Below are 18368 nucleotides of genomic sequence, written 5' to 3' on the forward strand. Positions count from 1 at the left end.
AGGACCCAACTATACGAATGAAAATAGGCCAATCAATAGCCATCCGGCAAATATTGAACAGCCAAGAAGGTCCCTCGTGTGCCACAAATCAGCCTCACGCCAGCAAACAGTAAACAACCGGAACAGGATATACTTCCATCCAAATGTCAAAAAGAAGGTGCCCATGATCAGTACTTCCTCCGTTCCTAAATACTCCCTCCGTTTCTAAAAAAAAAACTTTTAGAGATTCCACTATGTACTGCATACAGAGCAAAATGAGTGAATGTATATTTTAAAGTAAGTCTATATACATCCGTATGAAGTTTATATTGAAATCTCTAGAAGGACATATATTTAGGAACGGAGTAAAATGAATGAATCTATATTCTAAAGTATGTCTATATATATCCATAAGTAGTCCGCTAGTGAAACCTCTAAAATGACTTATACTCCCTCCGTTCCAAAATATAAGACCTTTTAGGGATTTCACTAAGAGACTACATACGGAGCAAAATGAGTGAATCTATACTCTAAAATATGTCTATGTACATCCGTATGTAGTCTATAGTACAATATCTAAAATGTCTTATATTTTGGAACGGAGGGAGTATTTAGGAACGGGGGAGTATATGTGAAACCATGCAATGTTCAAAATAGTGTACCAACATCAACTACAAAACACTGGAATTCAGCATGGACAACTGAAGACAAATTATCCACCACACCAAGGATATTCTGTACATAATAATGTATAAGAGCAAATAAGAAAAGGTGAAAGAAGAATTACTAGCGCAATATCAGTCATCTCTTATGGATCTTATTATAAGCAATACTTAAGTAAATGAAAAGCTGATCACTTTACACTTGCGGGAGAAAGAGTGTGCAAAAGGAGAATTTATCTAGTCTGTGATCATTGTGACATAATAAATTCAGTGATTGCAGGGGCATAGAAATCTGTACTATCTCCTACATAAGAGATGTTGTACAAAAAGGTTCCCGCATACAATCACTGGGAGCTCTCATAACATGTAAATTCCATTGTCAGAACATAAGCTCTTCTAATCATGTGCTACTGGAATGGAACTAATCATTAACTAAGGCACAAAGAACCTCAAGATGATGAAGCTATGACCTGCGACGATGCATCACCAGACTCTTTCTTCTGGTCATCACCTTCATTCTGTTCTGCAGCACCAACAGTGTCGGTGTGGGATTCAACAACCTGTGCCTCCTCAACACTCATTTCTTGAGATGATTCAACATTTTCTGCTCCACTCTTGCGACCCAGTACTGCATCAATAGCTGCTCGACTTGCTCTGGCAGCAGATTCCTCCTTGGCCTTAGCCTCAGCCTTCTTCTTCTCCTCTTCTTCTTTAGCAAGAGCCTCTGCTCTAGCCTTCTCTTCAGCTGCACGTGCTGCCGCCTCTGCTTTCTCCGTCTCAACATCCTCATACAACTTTGTCATATCCCCATTTCTCCCCTCTTTCTCCAGTGCCCCCTCTAGAAGTGCCTTCAATTCATCAGTAAACACGATACTCTCATCCAGAAGAATACCCTTAGCCATCTTAATTGCATCATCCAACCTTGCAACATTGATGTATGCTCTCAACAGCGATTCGCAGCTAGCAATATTTGGCTTGACCTCCTTTTCGGTCATCAGATCAAAGAACCCCTGTGCCTCATCAATCCTATCAACCTTCACCAAGCCACTTATGACTTTGTTAAAGGCATTGGCATTGGGCCTGAGACCAACATCAAACATCTTGCTGAAGTAACCAACAGCGTCATCCACATTATCAACCCTGAAGCAGGACTCAATGAGTAAGACATAAGTGTATTCGTCAGGATTAATACCACGCTCCCCCATCTCCTTGTACAATTCTTCTGCCTCACCAACAAGTTTGTTCTTCCCCAGCCAGTTAATCAGACTATTGTATGAGAGTGCATCTGGTGTGCAGCTCTTCTCACCCATTTTGCCAAACACCTCAATTGCATCCTGGAACCTTTCCACACCGCAGTAAGCATCAACCATCACATTAAAACTACCAAGATTCACAGCAATCCTCCTGGGAGGGTCATGCTCTTTGCACATCCTATCAAACAACTCGACTGCATCATCTAACCTCCCGTTCCTCCCAAGCGCATCAAGCACCATGTTGTAGCTAACAGCCCCAAATCTCACCTTGGATCCCTCTCCAAGCACCTCCGTGTAGCAATCCATGGCCTCCTTCTCCATGCCCTTTAGAAAGTACCCTTTCATAAGGTTCCCGTACACCACACCATCAAGGATTAGCCCGCCACCAAGCTTCTCCTTAAGCTCCTCGTACAGTGAGACCGCCGTGTCACCATCCCCGGCGTTGACAAAACCACCCATTACGAACGCATAGACCTGGGGGTCGGGAGCGATAAGGCCACGCTCGAGCATGCCGTCCTTGAGCTCGAGCGCCAGATCAAGCTTGCCGTTCTCGGCGAGGGAGCGGGCAAGGATGCGATATGTGGTGGGGGAGGGGAGGAGAGGGGAGTCGTCCTTGAGTAGGAGACGGAAGTGTTCCAACGCGGTTTCAGGGCGACGGCAGTCGCAGTAGGCCTGAAGGAGGAGGTTGTGGGTGGCGACGGTGGGCGCGACGGAGGCCTGGGTGACGAAGCGGTGCAGGGAGAGGAGATCCGCGTAGCGCGCCTGGCGGAGGAGCGCAGCTAGTACTGTGTTGCAGGTGAATACGGTAGGGCGGCAGTTGGAGTAGATGGAGTGACGGGTGAGGAGCGCCGCCTCGTCTAGGTCGTTCTCGCGGACGAGCGTGAGGATGCGGCGATGGAGATCGAGGCGCTTGCCGGAGAGGACCGACGCTGGCTCGGGAAGCTTGAGAGCGTTGGGGTTAGAAGAGGGGCGGGGTCCTCCAGGGGTGCGCTGGGGAGTCGGGCCGCGGGAGGACGGTGGCTCCACGCGGAGGCGGCGCTTGCGGCGGCGGCGCTCAGCGGAGGCGTCGGTGGGGGCATCCGGAAGATCGCTGGGGGTGGCGAGGCAAAGGAGACGATGCTGGGGGCGGACGGGGAGGCGGAGGGAGAAGGGGAGGAGGCGGGAGAAGAGGGGCTTCGAGAGCGCCATGGCGGCCGCGGAGCACGGCGGGCCGACGAGGGTTTAGCTAGGGATTTGGGGATATTTTCTCGGGGAAATGGCAAATGGCGGAGAGGTCGAACACGATAGGCTACTCTTCAGAGAGAATATGGCGGGCTTGGGCTACATGGTGGAGGGCTTTATGTTACCCATTTGCATGCGTAATATGAAATCTAGGGAGGGTGCTCTTTTTCTTTTTTTTCAGAAATACATAATATTATTCATACTTTCAGGTACACTTGATTTACTATACTTTCAGGTATACTACTTATTTGGATCTAAGATGGAAAAAAACACAATATAAATAGTGGAATCTTTTGAAAACATCTTCGTGGTATCAATCTCTACAAGACAAAATACTCCCAAGACTTCGGCAAAAAGACTGCAATTAGACGAAAGCAATCATTCTATCAATCTTTCACCTACATGTTTTTTTGGTAATAAAGGTTTCCAAAAAATCATAGTTGCTCACCCAAAAAGACAAGAAGCCTTGAGCGATGAACGTTACTTGAACCGGGATGAACACTTAGAAGTGCAAGTTGTCGAATGACAACACCTTCGCCATGGTGTTAATGAAAGATTACAACTCCGCGAAGGATCAGACCAACATAAACAATTTGATTCCATATTGATAACATAAACATATCTGATTTGAATAATCGAATCTGCAAGGATACAAACATCTCTAGTTTCATAGTAACACCAAAAAAGATAGTAATTTGTCCACACACACACTACTACGGTTACAATAACACGCTGCCAAAAAACTAAAAAAAACTCGTGAAGATCATGAGTCCCTACATCTCTGAGCGCCAAGATGGCGGCCAAAGGTGAGGGGGCGACCTTTCCCCCGCAGCATCGACAACTGCAATTTTAGGAGGAAAACCTCTCTAATACAACTAGAGAGTAGAGTGCTCCTATCCAGCATGGCATAGAAGTCAAAATGACCATGCAAAGCCTATTTGAGCTCAACTGAGCAACTCTTGTTGCCTCGCTTTTCACCTTTCAAAAAACCATAGACCTAGCATCGATAGAAAAAACAAGACACTCTCGACATTAAAAACTTGGTTGGTTGTATTCTAGTAGACTTGAACTTTAAAAATGATTTATGATTTTAAAATATCTTGAATTTGAAATGCTTGAGAATTTTAAATATGGGAATGACTTTAAAAAACCAATTAATTATTAAAATAATGTTAGTGAATTTTTTATAATCACAAACTTTAACAATAAATGTTTACAATTCTTAAGAATATTCAGAAAATTGAAAACAAATCACATGTTTTTATTAAATAGCAGATTTTTTTAGAAAAACCATAAATTTTGATAATATTCATGACTTGAATAAGATGTTCAAGGATTTTAAAAGTTAATAAATTTGAAAAGTGTTAAAAAATATGAAAAATGTGAAAATTTTGAAAAAATCTTCACAGGATGTAAAAGGGGTGTGGATTTTAAGAATGTTCATGAATGAAAACAATGTTTAGAGTTTTAAAAAAGTTCATGAGTAAAAATGACAAAAGAAGAAGAAAAATGAGATGAAAATCAAAAGGTAAGAAAGAGATAGAAAAGGAAAACAAAAATGATAATAGGAAATCAAAAATGAAAATATCAAAAAGAAAAAGAAAAAGAAACCTTGTAAAACTCAATTAAGTTTACAAAGGAAATAATCCCTAGAGGCAATAATAAATGTTATTATTAAATCTCCATTTTCATAATTAAGTTTATATTTCTATGTTATAATTGCATTGGTTCTTGAATATGGGATTATAAAGACTCAATTGCATGTGTGGAAACATACACCAAGATGATCCCTAGTCATGCCTCTAAGGACAAGCTCGTGTATAAATGATGATCATGTTTTACTAATGATGAGCATTGTTATAGTATCAGGGATGTTATAAATAGTGAGAAGACGCTTTTACCGAAACAATAGTGTTGGATAGACCCAACCTATCAATTAGGTGAGATAGTATTGTTATTGCGTTATGGATATTTTCATTAAGCTTTAACCTTTACTTAATTTCTTAGACCATGATAATATCGTATTTCCAACACATCATATGGTTATTTGGGGTTACTGAATGTCACTCCATAACTAGATGTGAATGAAGGTGACTTACGGGTATATCGAATTTTTTTGCTTTGGCATCGATAGTTCTATACTGGGATTTTCTCCTATGCCGATAAAGAGATACTCAATGGTCCTACTCGCTGTTACGGTATCATTAATGTCTGGCCAGACATATGTGTTGGAGCTCACAGGGATACGAGAACATGGGCACGAGTAAAGAGAACAAAACCGTTATAGTGATCAAGGAGTTGATCACGAGGATACCGGTAATCTCATCTCGGGTTTTGTAAACTTATCGGGAAGCAAAGGCAATGGTATTCATAAAAAGTATCGCTCAAGGTTATCATGAATATGTAGGAGTTAATAAGCGCGTCTAGACCGTGATGTTAACTATTGACCAGAGGTGTTCCGGGTTAAGCCTGCTTATTTCCGGACCTATCCCATGGTCGTTCATGTGGCACCTCAGCCCTTCATCGACCTCAACACGGACGATGGCGACGCCGGTGATAGGCTAGGACTAGAAATATGGTTCCATTTAGTTGAAGTTATTTATGTCCTTTTTTAGCTTAAGTTAGTGCATGGCCGAGACTCTTGGTGGCAATGTAAAATATTTAAAATTTTAAATTGTTGAAATGCGTCGGTCACGTTGCACGCACCTATGGTCCGACGAACGAAAACTGTAGGATCGAAAGTATGTCTAGAGGGGGGAGATTAGACTACTTGACAAGATAATTTTTTTGCCTTTTCCCAATTTTACTTGAGAGGCAACTACGACAGTTATGACAAGTCAAATACACCCTACACATGCAATTCTAATAGTATAGCAGTGGAAAGTAAACATGCAAGTGTAAATAGAGGAGTAAGGAAGGGAGATCAAACGCAAGGTTGACACGACGATTTTTGGCATGGTTCTGATAGGTGGCGCTATCGTACGTCCATGTTAGTGGAGACTTCAACCCACGAGGGTAAAGGCTGCGAGAGTCCACGGAGGGCTCCACCCACGGAAGGTCCACAAAGAAGCGGCATTGTCTATCCCACCACGGCTTTCGCCCACTGAGGACTAGCCTTACTCACGGTTAATCTTCACGAAGTAGGCGATCTCCTTGCCCTTACAAACATCTTGGTTCAACTCCACAACACGAAGTAGGAGGCTCCCAAGCGACACCTAACCAATCTAGGAGGCACCACCCTCCAAAAGGTAATAAATGGGATAGATCAATGAACTCCTTGCTCTTGTGCTTCTAAAGATAGTCTCCTCAACACAAATCTCTCTCACACAGAATATGCATGGGTAGAAGAGGTTGATTTGGTGGAAAGCAGTTTGGGGAGGCTGGAGATCAAGATTTAAATGATTGGATTGGAATATCTTGGTCTCAACACATGAGTAGGTGGTTCTCTCTGAAAAAATGGATTTGGAAATGAAGTGTGTGTTTTGAGTGCTTCTGCCACGAATGAGAGGTGGGTGAAGGGGTATATATACGTAACAGCCAAAATCCAACTGTTACACACAAAAGAGCAAACTGGGTGACATCGAAGTGGACAACTCGGTGGTACCGATTAGCACTAAAGTGGTGAACTTTTGAATGTCGGTGAAACCGATATATAGAACTCGGTGGCACCGAAAAGGTGAACAATGGTCAAATGGCCAAACTCGGTGGCACCGATACTCAAACTCAGAAATTCCGATTTTGTGTATCTTGGCAACAGAATGTTGGTCACACTGAATTCGGTAGCACCGATGCAGTTTCGGTTGCACCGATTTTGTGGGAATGTCTAGGGTTCTGTCTTAGGTTCAAACTCGGTGGGTCCGATGTGGCAATGTTGGTTACACCGAATTTGTGTATGTGGAACTTGATAGAGTGGATATGTGGGAAAAATGACTGAGTGTTTTGGTGGCTAACTTTGAGCATTTGAGCAATCAGTTCATTTTACTACCTCACCCCCTTTTAATAGTATTGGCTTTCCTATGGACTCAAAAGTGATTTCTCACAAATATAAAATGAAGAGTCTTCTAGCTTGAAGCTTGAGCCAATATTATTCCTTTCTTGCATCCACGAGCATCTCCACATAAACCTTAAACCATATCATCTTTTGAACTTTTCTGAAATATACTTGGACAACACATTAGTCCAATGACGCATATGTTGTGATCAATTATCAAAACCACCCTAGGGAACAATTGTGCTTTCAATCTCCCTCTTTTGGTAATTGATGACAACATATAGATCAAAGCTTCGACAATAGATATAATCAATGATTAGCATCGACGCTTTGAGAAGTATGTGAAAAGCAAGAGCTCCCCCTAAATTTTTGCATTATTTAAATTTTGTGTGTGAATGCAAATGCAAAATCGATTAGGATCATGGGTTACTCTTCCATGTCACATACATCTTCGTGGTGCGTAAAAGTAAAAGTAATGCACATGACACCAACAAGATAAGTAAGTGATCATCACAAGGATAGCTAAAAGATAATATCGTAGCATCAAACAGGATAAAGCGTATGATCACACACACAGATAGGATAAAGTCATCCAAAAACCAAAGTTTTTAAAAACCAAACGAGAGCAAATAAATTCAAAAGCTCTCTCTCACACAAAGTCTATGATCTATACATTTCACCCCCTTTGGCAACAAGTTACCAAAAAGTTCAAAAGTATAAAACTACTCGCCTCTCTAGGCAACTGATGATGGAGTCGATAGAATGGTGTTTGCGAAGACTTTTGCTGGCGTCCCTGGAGCTGGAGGAGTTGATACTGAAGGAGCTTGAGCTGGAGCTAGTGCTGAAGGTGTTGAAGCTTGCGCTGAAGATGTCTATCTTGTCTCCGGGTCAGGAACAACAACTAACTAGGGCCTGGTGCTGAACTGTGTAGTAGTGGGAGGAGGAGACTCATCCTCGTCATCATCATCTTCATCTTCATCCTCTGAGCATGGAATTTCCATAGAGTCAACTTCGTGTTGAAGTTGTCTGACAATGGTGGTCAACTTAGTTACCTTCATATCCATGTTGTGGAATTTTGTCTCCACAACTCTCTCAAGGCTCTTCTGATTTTGCATAATCTCCTGAATATTCTTCTCCATGCCTTGGACAGTGCTTACTAGAAATGCCATTTGCTCAGCTTGAGTTTTGATCTGTGGAACTATAGGTGGCCTGTTTCTAGCAGCTTCAGCCTCTGCCGCCTCTGCTGCCATTCTTGCTGCAGCTGAGTTGGGATCATTATCATCCATCACAACCTCATTATCTTCAAATTCTGGCTGAAGAGGTAGATGGGGACGATCAAGTTGATATGCATGCTTGCCTAAGTTGGCATTGATGAGCATTGATACGTCTCAAACGTATCTATAATTTTTGATGGTTTCACGCTGTTATCTTGTCATCTTTGGACGTTTTATGTACCTTTTATATCTTTTTTGGGACTAACTTATTAATTCAGTGCCAAGTGCCAGTTCCTGTTTTTTCTGTGTTTTTGACTCTTTTCAGATCTGATTTTGGAACGGAGTCCAAACGGAATAAAAACCCTGAAATGATTTTTTTCCGAGCGGAAGAAGATCAGGGGGCCTCTGGGCCAAGCCAGGTGGGCTCCAGGGTGCCCACAAGCTCCCACTCCGCCACCAGGGGGAGGCGGCGGGGTCAGGGCTTGTGGCCTCCCTGGCCGCCCCCTGACCTAGATCCTTGGCATATATATTCCCAAATATTCAGCAAAAAATCAGGGGAGCGTCGAAAATACTTTTCCGCCGCCGCAAGCTTCCGTTTCCGCGAGATATCATCTGGAGACCCTTCCCGGCGCCCTGCCGGAGGGGACTTTGGAGTTGGAGGGCTTCTTCATCATCATCATCGCCCCTCCAATGACTCGTGAGTAGTTCACTTCAGACCTATGGGTCCGTAGTTAGTAGCTAGATGGCTTCTTCTCTCTCTTGAATCTTCAATACAAAGTTCTCCATGATCTTCATGGAGATCTATCCGATGTAATCTTCTTTAGCAGTGTGTTTGTCGAGATCCGATGAATTGTGGATTTGTGATCAGATTATCTATGATATATATTTGAGTCTTTGCTGATTTCTTATATGCATGATTTGATATCCTTGTAAGTCTCTCCGAGTCTTGGGTTTTGTTTGGCCAACTAGATCTATGATTCTTGCAATGGGAGAAGTGCTTGGTTTTGGGTTCTACCATGTGGTGACCTTTCCCAGTGACAGTAGGGGCAGCAAGGCACACATCAAGTAGTTGCCATCAAGGGTAACAAGATGGGGTTTTCATCATTGGTTTTAGATTATCCCTCTACATCATGTCATCTTTCTTAAGGCGTTACTCTTTTCTTATGGACTTAATACACTAGATGCATGCTGGATAGCGGTCGACGTGTGGAGTAATAGTAGTAGATGCAGAAAGTATCGGTCTACTTGTTTTGGACGTGATGCCTATAGATATAATCACTGCCATAGATATCGTCACGACTTTGTGCGGTTCTACCAATTGATCGACAGTAATTTGTTCACCCATCGTCTACTTGCTTTCATGAGAGAAGCCACTAGTAAACACTACAGCCCCCGGGTCTATTCACATCCATCGTTTACACCTCCGCTTTTACCTTGCTTTGTTACTTTGTTGCTTCCAGTTCTCACTTGGCAAACAATCTATAAGGGATTGACAACCCCTTCATAGCGTTGGAAGCAAGCTTTTGTGTTTGTGCAGGATCTTGTGATACTCCTCCACTGGATTGATACCTTGGTTCTCAAACTGAGGGAAATACTTACCACCATTGTGCTACATCATCCTTTCCACTTCGAGGGAACACCAACGCAAGGCTCCTTAGCCGTAGCAGAAGGATTCCTGGTGCCGTCGACACGACCATTCCTGTCGCCGTTGCCGGGGAAGCACAACTAACATCAGAAGTATTTCTGGCGTCGTTGTCAGGGATCTTTTTGTTGAGGTAGCAAGCATCTGAATAGAAGGTGCATATCCACAATATATCTTTTGATACGCAACAGACCTTGGATAGTCTCAACGATCAAGTCCATCACTCTAAATTTGGTATGGGTATCAAGTAGGTGCAGCAGGTTGATTGAATATCATGTGATCATCTTCTCATCTCCTGACTTATGCATGAGAGTGTATCGCCGTATAGTGTTTGTCGTGGGAATACCAACTTGCAGAAAATATACTGAGCCAAACTTGTGACTGACCAAGTACTGATGTGGAATGGTCTTGTACATGTTGGCCATGGAGTTGTGATTCTGCTTAGCATCCGCATACACATCTACATCTGCTTCTTCCTGCTTGGGAGCACCAATGATAGTAGCCTATTCATCAATTGTAGCGTCGTACGTGTGTCCATCGGTCATCCAAACTAAAGAGTCATCGTAGAAATGAACTGTTACATAGAATTGCATGATCATCTCGTCATTCCACGGGGTGATCTCCTTCCCAACAAAATCTTCTATATCAACTAGCTTGAAGTTCTCTTGAACATGGAAAGAAATTCTCATTCTCCTTGATGTATGCCCAGTCGACATACCCCATATCACTTACAGCAGGACTCTAGTCATACAAGACAGTCTCATAAAAATCTTGTTGTTTCTTGGTGTGAAACCTTGGATTAATAGTAGTTCTTCTTCTGACACCATATGGATCAACAACCCTCCACTTTCTTAATACGGCATCCTTCCTCTTCTTCATGTCTTCCGCTATAGGATGAGCATCATTGTGGAGTGGAACGTATGGTCTGAGCTTCCTAAGAATTGGAGCATTCTCATCTCCTTCCTCTTCCTCTTCTACAACATGGGCACTAGATGTAGGGTCTTTGCTCTTAGCAGATGCAGGTATATCTTTAGTGGTCTTCTTGGAAGCTACATCCTTCTTTGCTTTTGCAGTAGGCTTTGGAGCACACTTCATTGCATCACCGATCAACTTCTTCTTCTCGGGAGGAACTTGGTTCTCCTTAGGAGCTTCTTCTGGGTCTTCAAACATAGAAGTCTTTCTGCCAACAAGATGGATAGTTCTCTTTGTGGGACTCTTCACACCAAACTTCTTTGTAGGTGCTTCCTTGGCAATAGCTTTGCCCTTCTTGGCATAATCAGGTGCTCTTTGATCAGCAGCACTGGCAGATATCTTCCTGACAACTTTCCTTGGTAGAGCCTTAGGAGGGGCTGAAGTTTCTTCTAGAAAAAAGTCTAAGTCTTCCTCATCAGAAACTATCTTCCTTCTTTGCCTGGTGGCCGCTTTGGGACAACCATGGGAACTAGGAGAACTAGGGTCTGACGCAGTCCTCTCTGGACTAGTGCCAACATCCATCTCGATACTCTGCTCTCTGAAACCATTCTAACTGTCATCGGAACCTGACATACTCACATACAAGCACGCCAGCAAACAACAGAACCTGTGAAGTGGATGTACGAAAGACATAATGGATGGGCATCACAAAATTCAGATAGTTTTTGAAAATTTGAAGTCTGAAACTCAGGGTATGATCTTCTACAGGATGTAAATCGGTGGCACCGAGTTGGCATTTTCGGAGTCACCGAGAAAACAGAAACTTGGCAGTCATTTTCGGTGGCACAAAAAATAGCTGCTCGGTCTCACCGAGTTGCTTCTCGGGAACCCTAAAACAGGAATTGGTGGAACCGATTTTACAAACTCGGTCTCACCGAGTTGCATTCTATGGCAGATCAGATCCAAAATTTCCCACTTCTCCTAATCTACTGATTTTATCTGGTGGACACGAGGTTTGCACAAAGTGGAAAGAAGAATTAAAAGATCCAATGCGTGAGAAATAGACGGGAATACAAAGGGGATCAAATCGTACCCTAGGTCGGTGGCGGTTCGGCTACGGCAACGACGAAGGAGCAGATTTCTGTGGGAAATGTTGCACGGGAAACAAAACATTTCCTACGCACATGAAGACCTATCATGGTGATGTCCATCTACGAGAGGAGATTTGGATCTATGTACCCTTGTAGATCGCACAGCAGGAAGCGTTAAGAAACGCGGTTGATGTAGTGGAACGTGCTCACGTCCCTCGACCCCCCCCCCCCGCCCGCGAACCGTCCCACAAACCGTCCCGTGATCCTTCCCATGATCCGTCCCGTGATCCATCCCACGAACCGTCTCGCAATCCGTTGCACGAACCGTTTTGTGATCCGTCTCACGATTCGTTCCGATCTAGTGCCGAACGGACGGCACCTCCGCGTTCAGCACACGTACAGCTTGACGATGATCTCGGCCTTCTTGATCCAGCAAGCAAGACGGAGAAGTAGATGAGTTCTCCGGCAACGTGATGGCGCTCCGGTGGTGGTGAAGGATCTATTCCTGCAGGGCTCCGCCTGAGCTCCGCAGAAATACGATCTAGAGGTCAAACTATGGTGTCTAGATTTGAGTTGCACGTGGGAAAAGTTGTCTCAAATCAGCCCTAAATCACCACTATATATAGGAGGGAGGGGGAGGAGGCTTGCCTTGAGGACCAAGTCCTCAAGGGGCGCCGACCAAGAGGAGAGGAGGAGTCCTACTCCAATCCTAGTCCAACTAGGATTGGAAAGTGGAGTCCTTCTCTTCCTTCCCACCTTTCTTTTTTTTTCCTTTTTCTTTGGTTTTCTCTTTATGGCTCCTAGGCCCTCTTGGGCTGTCCCACCAGCCCACTAAGGGCTGGTGCACCACTCCTAGGGCCTTTGGGCTTCCCCGGGGAGGGTTGCCCCCCCTCCCGGTGAACTTCCGAAACCCATTCGTCACTCCCGGTACATTCCCGGTAATGCGCAAAAACCTTCCGGTAACCAAATGAAGCCATCCTATATATCAATCTTCGTTTCCGGACCATTCCGGAAACCCTTGTGATGTCCGTGATATCATCCGGGAAACCGAACAACAGTCAGTAACCACACATATAACTCAACTATACTAAAACATCGCCGAACCTTAAGTGTGTAGACCATGCGGGTTCGAGAACTATGTAGACGTGCCCCGAGGCACTCCTCGGTCAATATCCAATTGTGGGACCTGGATGCCCATATTGGATCCTACATATTCTCCGAAGATCTTATCGGTTGAACCTCAGTGTCAAGGATTCATATAACCCCGTATGTCATTCCCTTTGTCCTTCGGTATGTTACTTGCCCGAGATTTGATCGTCGGTATCCGCATACCTATTTCAATCTTGTTACCAACAAGTCTCTTTACTCGTTCTGTAATACAAGATCCCGTGACTTACACTTAGTCACATTGCTTGCAAGGCTTGTGTGTGATGTTGTATTACCGAGTGGGCCCCGAGATACCTCTCCGTCACACGGAATGACAAATCTCAGTCTTGATCCATACTAACTCAACGGACACCTTCGGAGATACCTGTAGAGCACCTTTATAGTCACCGAGTTATGTTGCAACGTTTGATGCACACAAGGTATTCCTCCGGTGCCAGTGAGTTATATGATCTCATGGTCATAGGAACAAAGACTTGACACACATATAACAATAGCAATAAAATGACACGATCAATATGCTACGTATATAATTTGGGTCTTGTCCATCACATGATTCTCCTAATGATGTGATCTCGTTATCAAGTGACAACACTTGTCTATGGTCAGGAATCCTTGACCATCTTTGATCAACGAGCTAGTCAACTAGAGGCTTACTAGGGACAATGTTTTGTCTATGTATCCACACATGTATTTGAGTTTCCAATCAATACAATTATAGCATGGATAATAAACGATTGTCACGAACAAAGAAATATAATAATAACTAATTTATTATTGCCTCTAGGGCATATTTCCAACAATTTCATCAACGATTGTGAGTACGAGCGGCGGCGGTGCTCGGGGAGTCAAGGCGATGACCTGGGGTCTCGTGGGAAGCGAGGGTTTGGCGAACGAACCATTTTGACAAAGTGAAATCAAAAGGTCAGGTCTGCAAGTATTTATATCCATGCGCGGTCGGTGTCACCGAGATGGCGAAATTGGTGTCACCGAGTTCCTCAACTATCAGTAGACAGGGAAACGCGGTGTAACCGAGTTGGCGATTCCGGTGGTACCGAGAAGAGAAAACCTGATCAACTTTGGGAAATCGGTGGCTGTGAGTTTGTGTAGTTGGTCACACCGAGTTTTTCAAAGAGGTTTTGGAAGGTAGGCTTTGACGATACTGAACTCCGAGTGCACCTTCACACAGAGGGATCGGCAAGTGCTTGTTCAAGTTTTGTGATGAAGCATGAATAGAACTTGAGATGAGATAGCAGAGATAGCTAGAGAAGGGTCATAGGCATTCTTGTCCATCCAATTGGCAAAAGATAAAACAAAAGCCATACAACAACAATTGGATGTCCTCGAATGATGCATGCAGACCAACATTCTCACACAATAAGAATGATGATACAAACATGGTGAACATGCACACACATCCTAGCATCTATCAAGCACTTGGGTCATGACAAGGTCATCTATATATGAGTATATTGACATAGGAGCCAAGCAAGAATACTTGATCATAGGTCATACTCATCGTTAAGCACAAGTGGGGTTACCACTTTTACATAAGCATTAATGTGTTCATATCCTTAGGAGATGCTTATACTCAAGTATTAGAGTAAAGCTCCCCCTTGATATGATATCCCCACAAAGAGGGATCAACTAACCTTGGGTTTTGTCGTGGAAGACTTCAAGTAGGTGAAGTAGTGGTGGATGCTCAAAGTTGATGAAGATAATCTTGAGTTGGGAGCAATCCTTGTTCTTTTCATACTCTTCTCACCTACATGGGTTAGTCCCAAAGCAAAAAGGAACATATGCAAGTATATATATCGACATGGAGTGAAGCACAAATGGGATTTGGGGTGGGCATGAAAACCGATGAACCAAACACCGAACCGATACCGAAATCGAAAAAACTGAATTTTCGGTTTTTATCACAGCTATAGACAAATTCGGTTTTTGGTTCTAACAACCAATTGGAATTTGGTCGGTTCGGTGTTTAACTCGGTTTAAACCGAATAAACCGAAATATACACGGACTCCGGGGTTCCAGTCGAACGACGGGCGCACAGACTCGGGACAAGTCACTTCACACACGACTCCAGAGTCCCCACGTCCCTGATGCTAGAAATCCTCTGAGTCATCAAAAAATATATATTACTAAGTAGGCCTCGCGTCGCCAGGAGAGCAAGCTAGCAGCCACGAGGCAGCCCACGTGCAAAAGGAGACGTGACTTTTATAAGACTGCTCGCCTGCATGCAAAGTCCAAATCCCAACACGTAGACGTATCACACAACGCTAGAGAGAAGCTTAAGTCTCCTTCATTAGTCCCACCTCGCTTAGTTAATAGAAGAAGGACAAATAGCTCGGGTATAAGAAGGTGGGATGTGCGTGGGACAGGACATGCAACCATGTAATAGTCGATCGGTGTAAACCGTGAACCGAACCAAATTTATCTGTTAACTGAAAATTCGGTTTATTGTTTTGTGCTACCATTTTTGGTTAGCATTTTTCATAACCGAATTCACGAATAAACTGAATGGCAGTAACCGAATTTTCGGTTTTAACCGAACGCCCAGGCCTAAATGGGATGATGACCAAAGATGCATTGATTACCTAGTTCCTTGCTTACCTTCGATGGAATGTGTGACTCCTTGAACTAATGCATAAGGTTGAGGTTGATGGCATATAGTTCTTGCTAATATGAATAAGAGTGAATTTCATTGGTAGATTCACCACTCAAGAACTTATAGTTCTTCCTCTTGGGAATCCACATCAAATTAATTGGAATCCTTGGAGTTGTTGTAGCACTTGTTGAGGTAGAGCTAGTAGTATCCTTGGGAACCAACTCGACATTGGCTTGGGGTTCTTATTGAAATAGGCGAATGTCATCTTGAAGCTTTCCCTTGCCTTTGTGGTCTGGTGGTGGAAGGTCATATTGTGAGCTTGTTCCCTTGGAAGGAGTGGACCTCTCCTCTTGGGGAACAAACTTGGGAGTGGGACATGGACCTTCTTCCCAAACATCTCCGTTGACGTTGAAATAGCCAACACCTTGTTTCTTCTGATGTCATCCTTGCTTGCGCACAATCTTCTCGAATTGCTTACTTCCGGCAAGACTCTTGAAGACACCTCTCTCTATAATCCATTTCAATAAATCAATTTCTTGCTCAAGTGTAACTTGGTTAAGAGAATCGTTAGTGGAATCAATAGAGTTACTAGCAACAACATTATTGGATTTAGCTTTAGCATTGTTGTTACTAGATGAAGAAACCTTCTTGAATTTGTTACTCGTGTTCTTAGGCTTAACTTGTGGAACAAAATTAGACAAGAGTAGTCGTTTAGCTAGATAAGAACTCTTCTTTCGAAGGTCATCACTTATTGCTTTTAAAAACTCATGCTCTTGCTCCAAGTTGAGCTTCTCGAAGCGTAGCTTCTCATGGGTTCTTGCAAGCTTTCTATGATCTTCTAGAGTAGTCTCATGAGCTAACTTAAGAGTTTTAAATTCTTGAGTTAGTCGTTCAATCTCTTTCTTATCGTCATCATTCGATTTCTCTTGACTAGCATGATAATTAGCAAGTTCATTTTTAGTGCAATCACTAGTTTTATCTAGAAGCAAGTCTTCTTCTCCTAACAAGTCATCCTCATCACTACTGAAATCAAGATACTCGAGGTGTGATACCTTGGGGCCTTTAGCCATGAAGCAGTTTCCGACTCCCTCATTTGGTGAATCAAATAAGTCAAAGGAGTTGGAGGAAACAAGTGCAATGCCGGCAACACCTTCATCTTGACTATAGTCGAAGTGGGAGTGATAGCTTCTCTCGGAGTGGTGATCATATTCGGAGCCATAAACCCATTCACCAACATGAGCTTGATGTCTTCTTCTTGAACTGCTCTTGGTGTATTTGTCCTTCTTCTCTGATTCCTTGCCTCTCCGTGACTGTCTTCTTTCATAGTGTTCTTCTCTACTCCTTCTCTCTCTGTAAGGTCACTCATGTCTTGATCTTTGTCTTCGAGGTGACTCTTCTCTTATTTTGTAGGGAGCCGAGCACTTATTTGAGTAGTGTCCGGGTATCCCACAATTGTAGCAGTTTCGGCCACGACTGGACGAACGCTTCTCATCATGTGTTGAACTTGAGCTTCTATCTTTGCCTCTACTCTTGTAGAACTTGTCGAATTTTCTGACCATGAGGCTTATCTCTTCATCAGTGAAAAGATTGTCTTTTGAAGTAGCGGGAGCATCGCATGAAGCTTTACAAGCACCGTTTGACTTGTTGTGCAGTTCATCTTTGTCTTTGAGTGACATCTCATGTGCAACAATCCTACCAATGACTTCAGTTGGCTTGAGATCTTTGTAATTTGGCATCATTTGGACCAATGTGCACACTGTGTCATACTTGCCATCAAGATCTCTAAGTATCTTCTTGATGATGAATTTGTCGGTCATCTCTTCGTTTCCTAAGCGGGTAATCTCGTTGGTGATGAGAGCTAGCCTAGAGTACATTTGAGCGACTCCTTCACCATCCTTCATCTTGAACTTGTCAAGTTGTCTTTGAAGCCCATCCAACTTAGATTCTCTGACAGAATCAGTACCTCCGTGCATATGAACCAAAGTATCCCAAATCTCTTTTGCATTCTCAAGACAACTGATTTTATTGAATTCTTCGGGGCAAAGGCAGTTGAAGATGATATCGCAGGCTTGAGCATTAAGTTGCAACATCTTCAGTTCATCAGCTGTCGCATCATGATCTGGTTCATGCCCTTCTCCAAAGAAGTTACCTTGCACACCAACACAAATAATAGCCCAAACATGAGGATTAAAGCCAAGAATGTGCATCTTCATTTTATGCTTCCAACTAGCAAAATTAGTGCCATCAAAGTAACGACCTCTACAATGATAATTTCCCTCACTATATGCCATAATCTCCTAGGTTGCTAAACCAATGAAATGGAGACCAAAGCTCTGATACCACTTGTAGCATCGAAAGTATATCTAGAGGGGGGGGGGGGTGATTAGACTACTTGACAAGATATTTTTTTACCTTTTCCAAATTTTACTTGAGAGGAAACTACGACAGTTATGACAAGTCAAATCACCCTACACATGCAGTTCTAATAGTATAGCAGCGAAAAGTAATCATGCAAGTGTAAATAGAGGATTAAGGAAGGGAGATCAAACACATTAGGTTGACACGCGATTTTTGGCATGGTTCCGATAGGCGGCGCTATTGTACGTCCATGTTAGTGGAGACTTCAA

The 18368-nt window shown here is 43.3% G+C and overlaps 1 protein-coding gene across 1 annotated transcript; it reads right to left on the minus strand.

Moving 5' to 3' along the window:
- Positions 1–762: 762 nt before the first annotated feature.
- On the minus strand, positions 763–3167 carry LOC123443826 (pentatricopeptide repeat-containing protein At3g49240, mitochondrial). Its single transcript, XM_045120353.1, has one exon. The coding sequence runs from the start codon at positions 3080–3082 to the stop codon at positions 1091–1093; it is 1992 nt and encodes a 663-aa protein (XP_044976288.1). The 5' UTR covers positions 3083–3167; the 3' UTR covers positions 763–1090.
- Between the last annotated feature and the right edge of the window lie 15201 nt (positions 3168–18368).

The sequence above is a fragment of the Hordeum vulgare genome, chromosome 3H (assembly GCF_904849725.1).
Source record: "Hordeum vulgare subsp. vulgare chromosome 3H, MorexV3_pseudomolecules_assembly, whole genome shotgun sequence".
Taxonomy (NCBI): Eukaryota; Viridiplantae; Streptophyta; class Magnoliopsida; order Poales; family Poaceae; genus Hordeum; species Hordeum vulgare.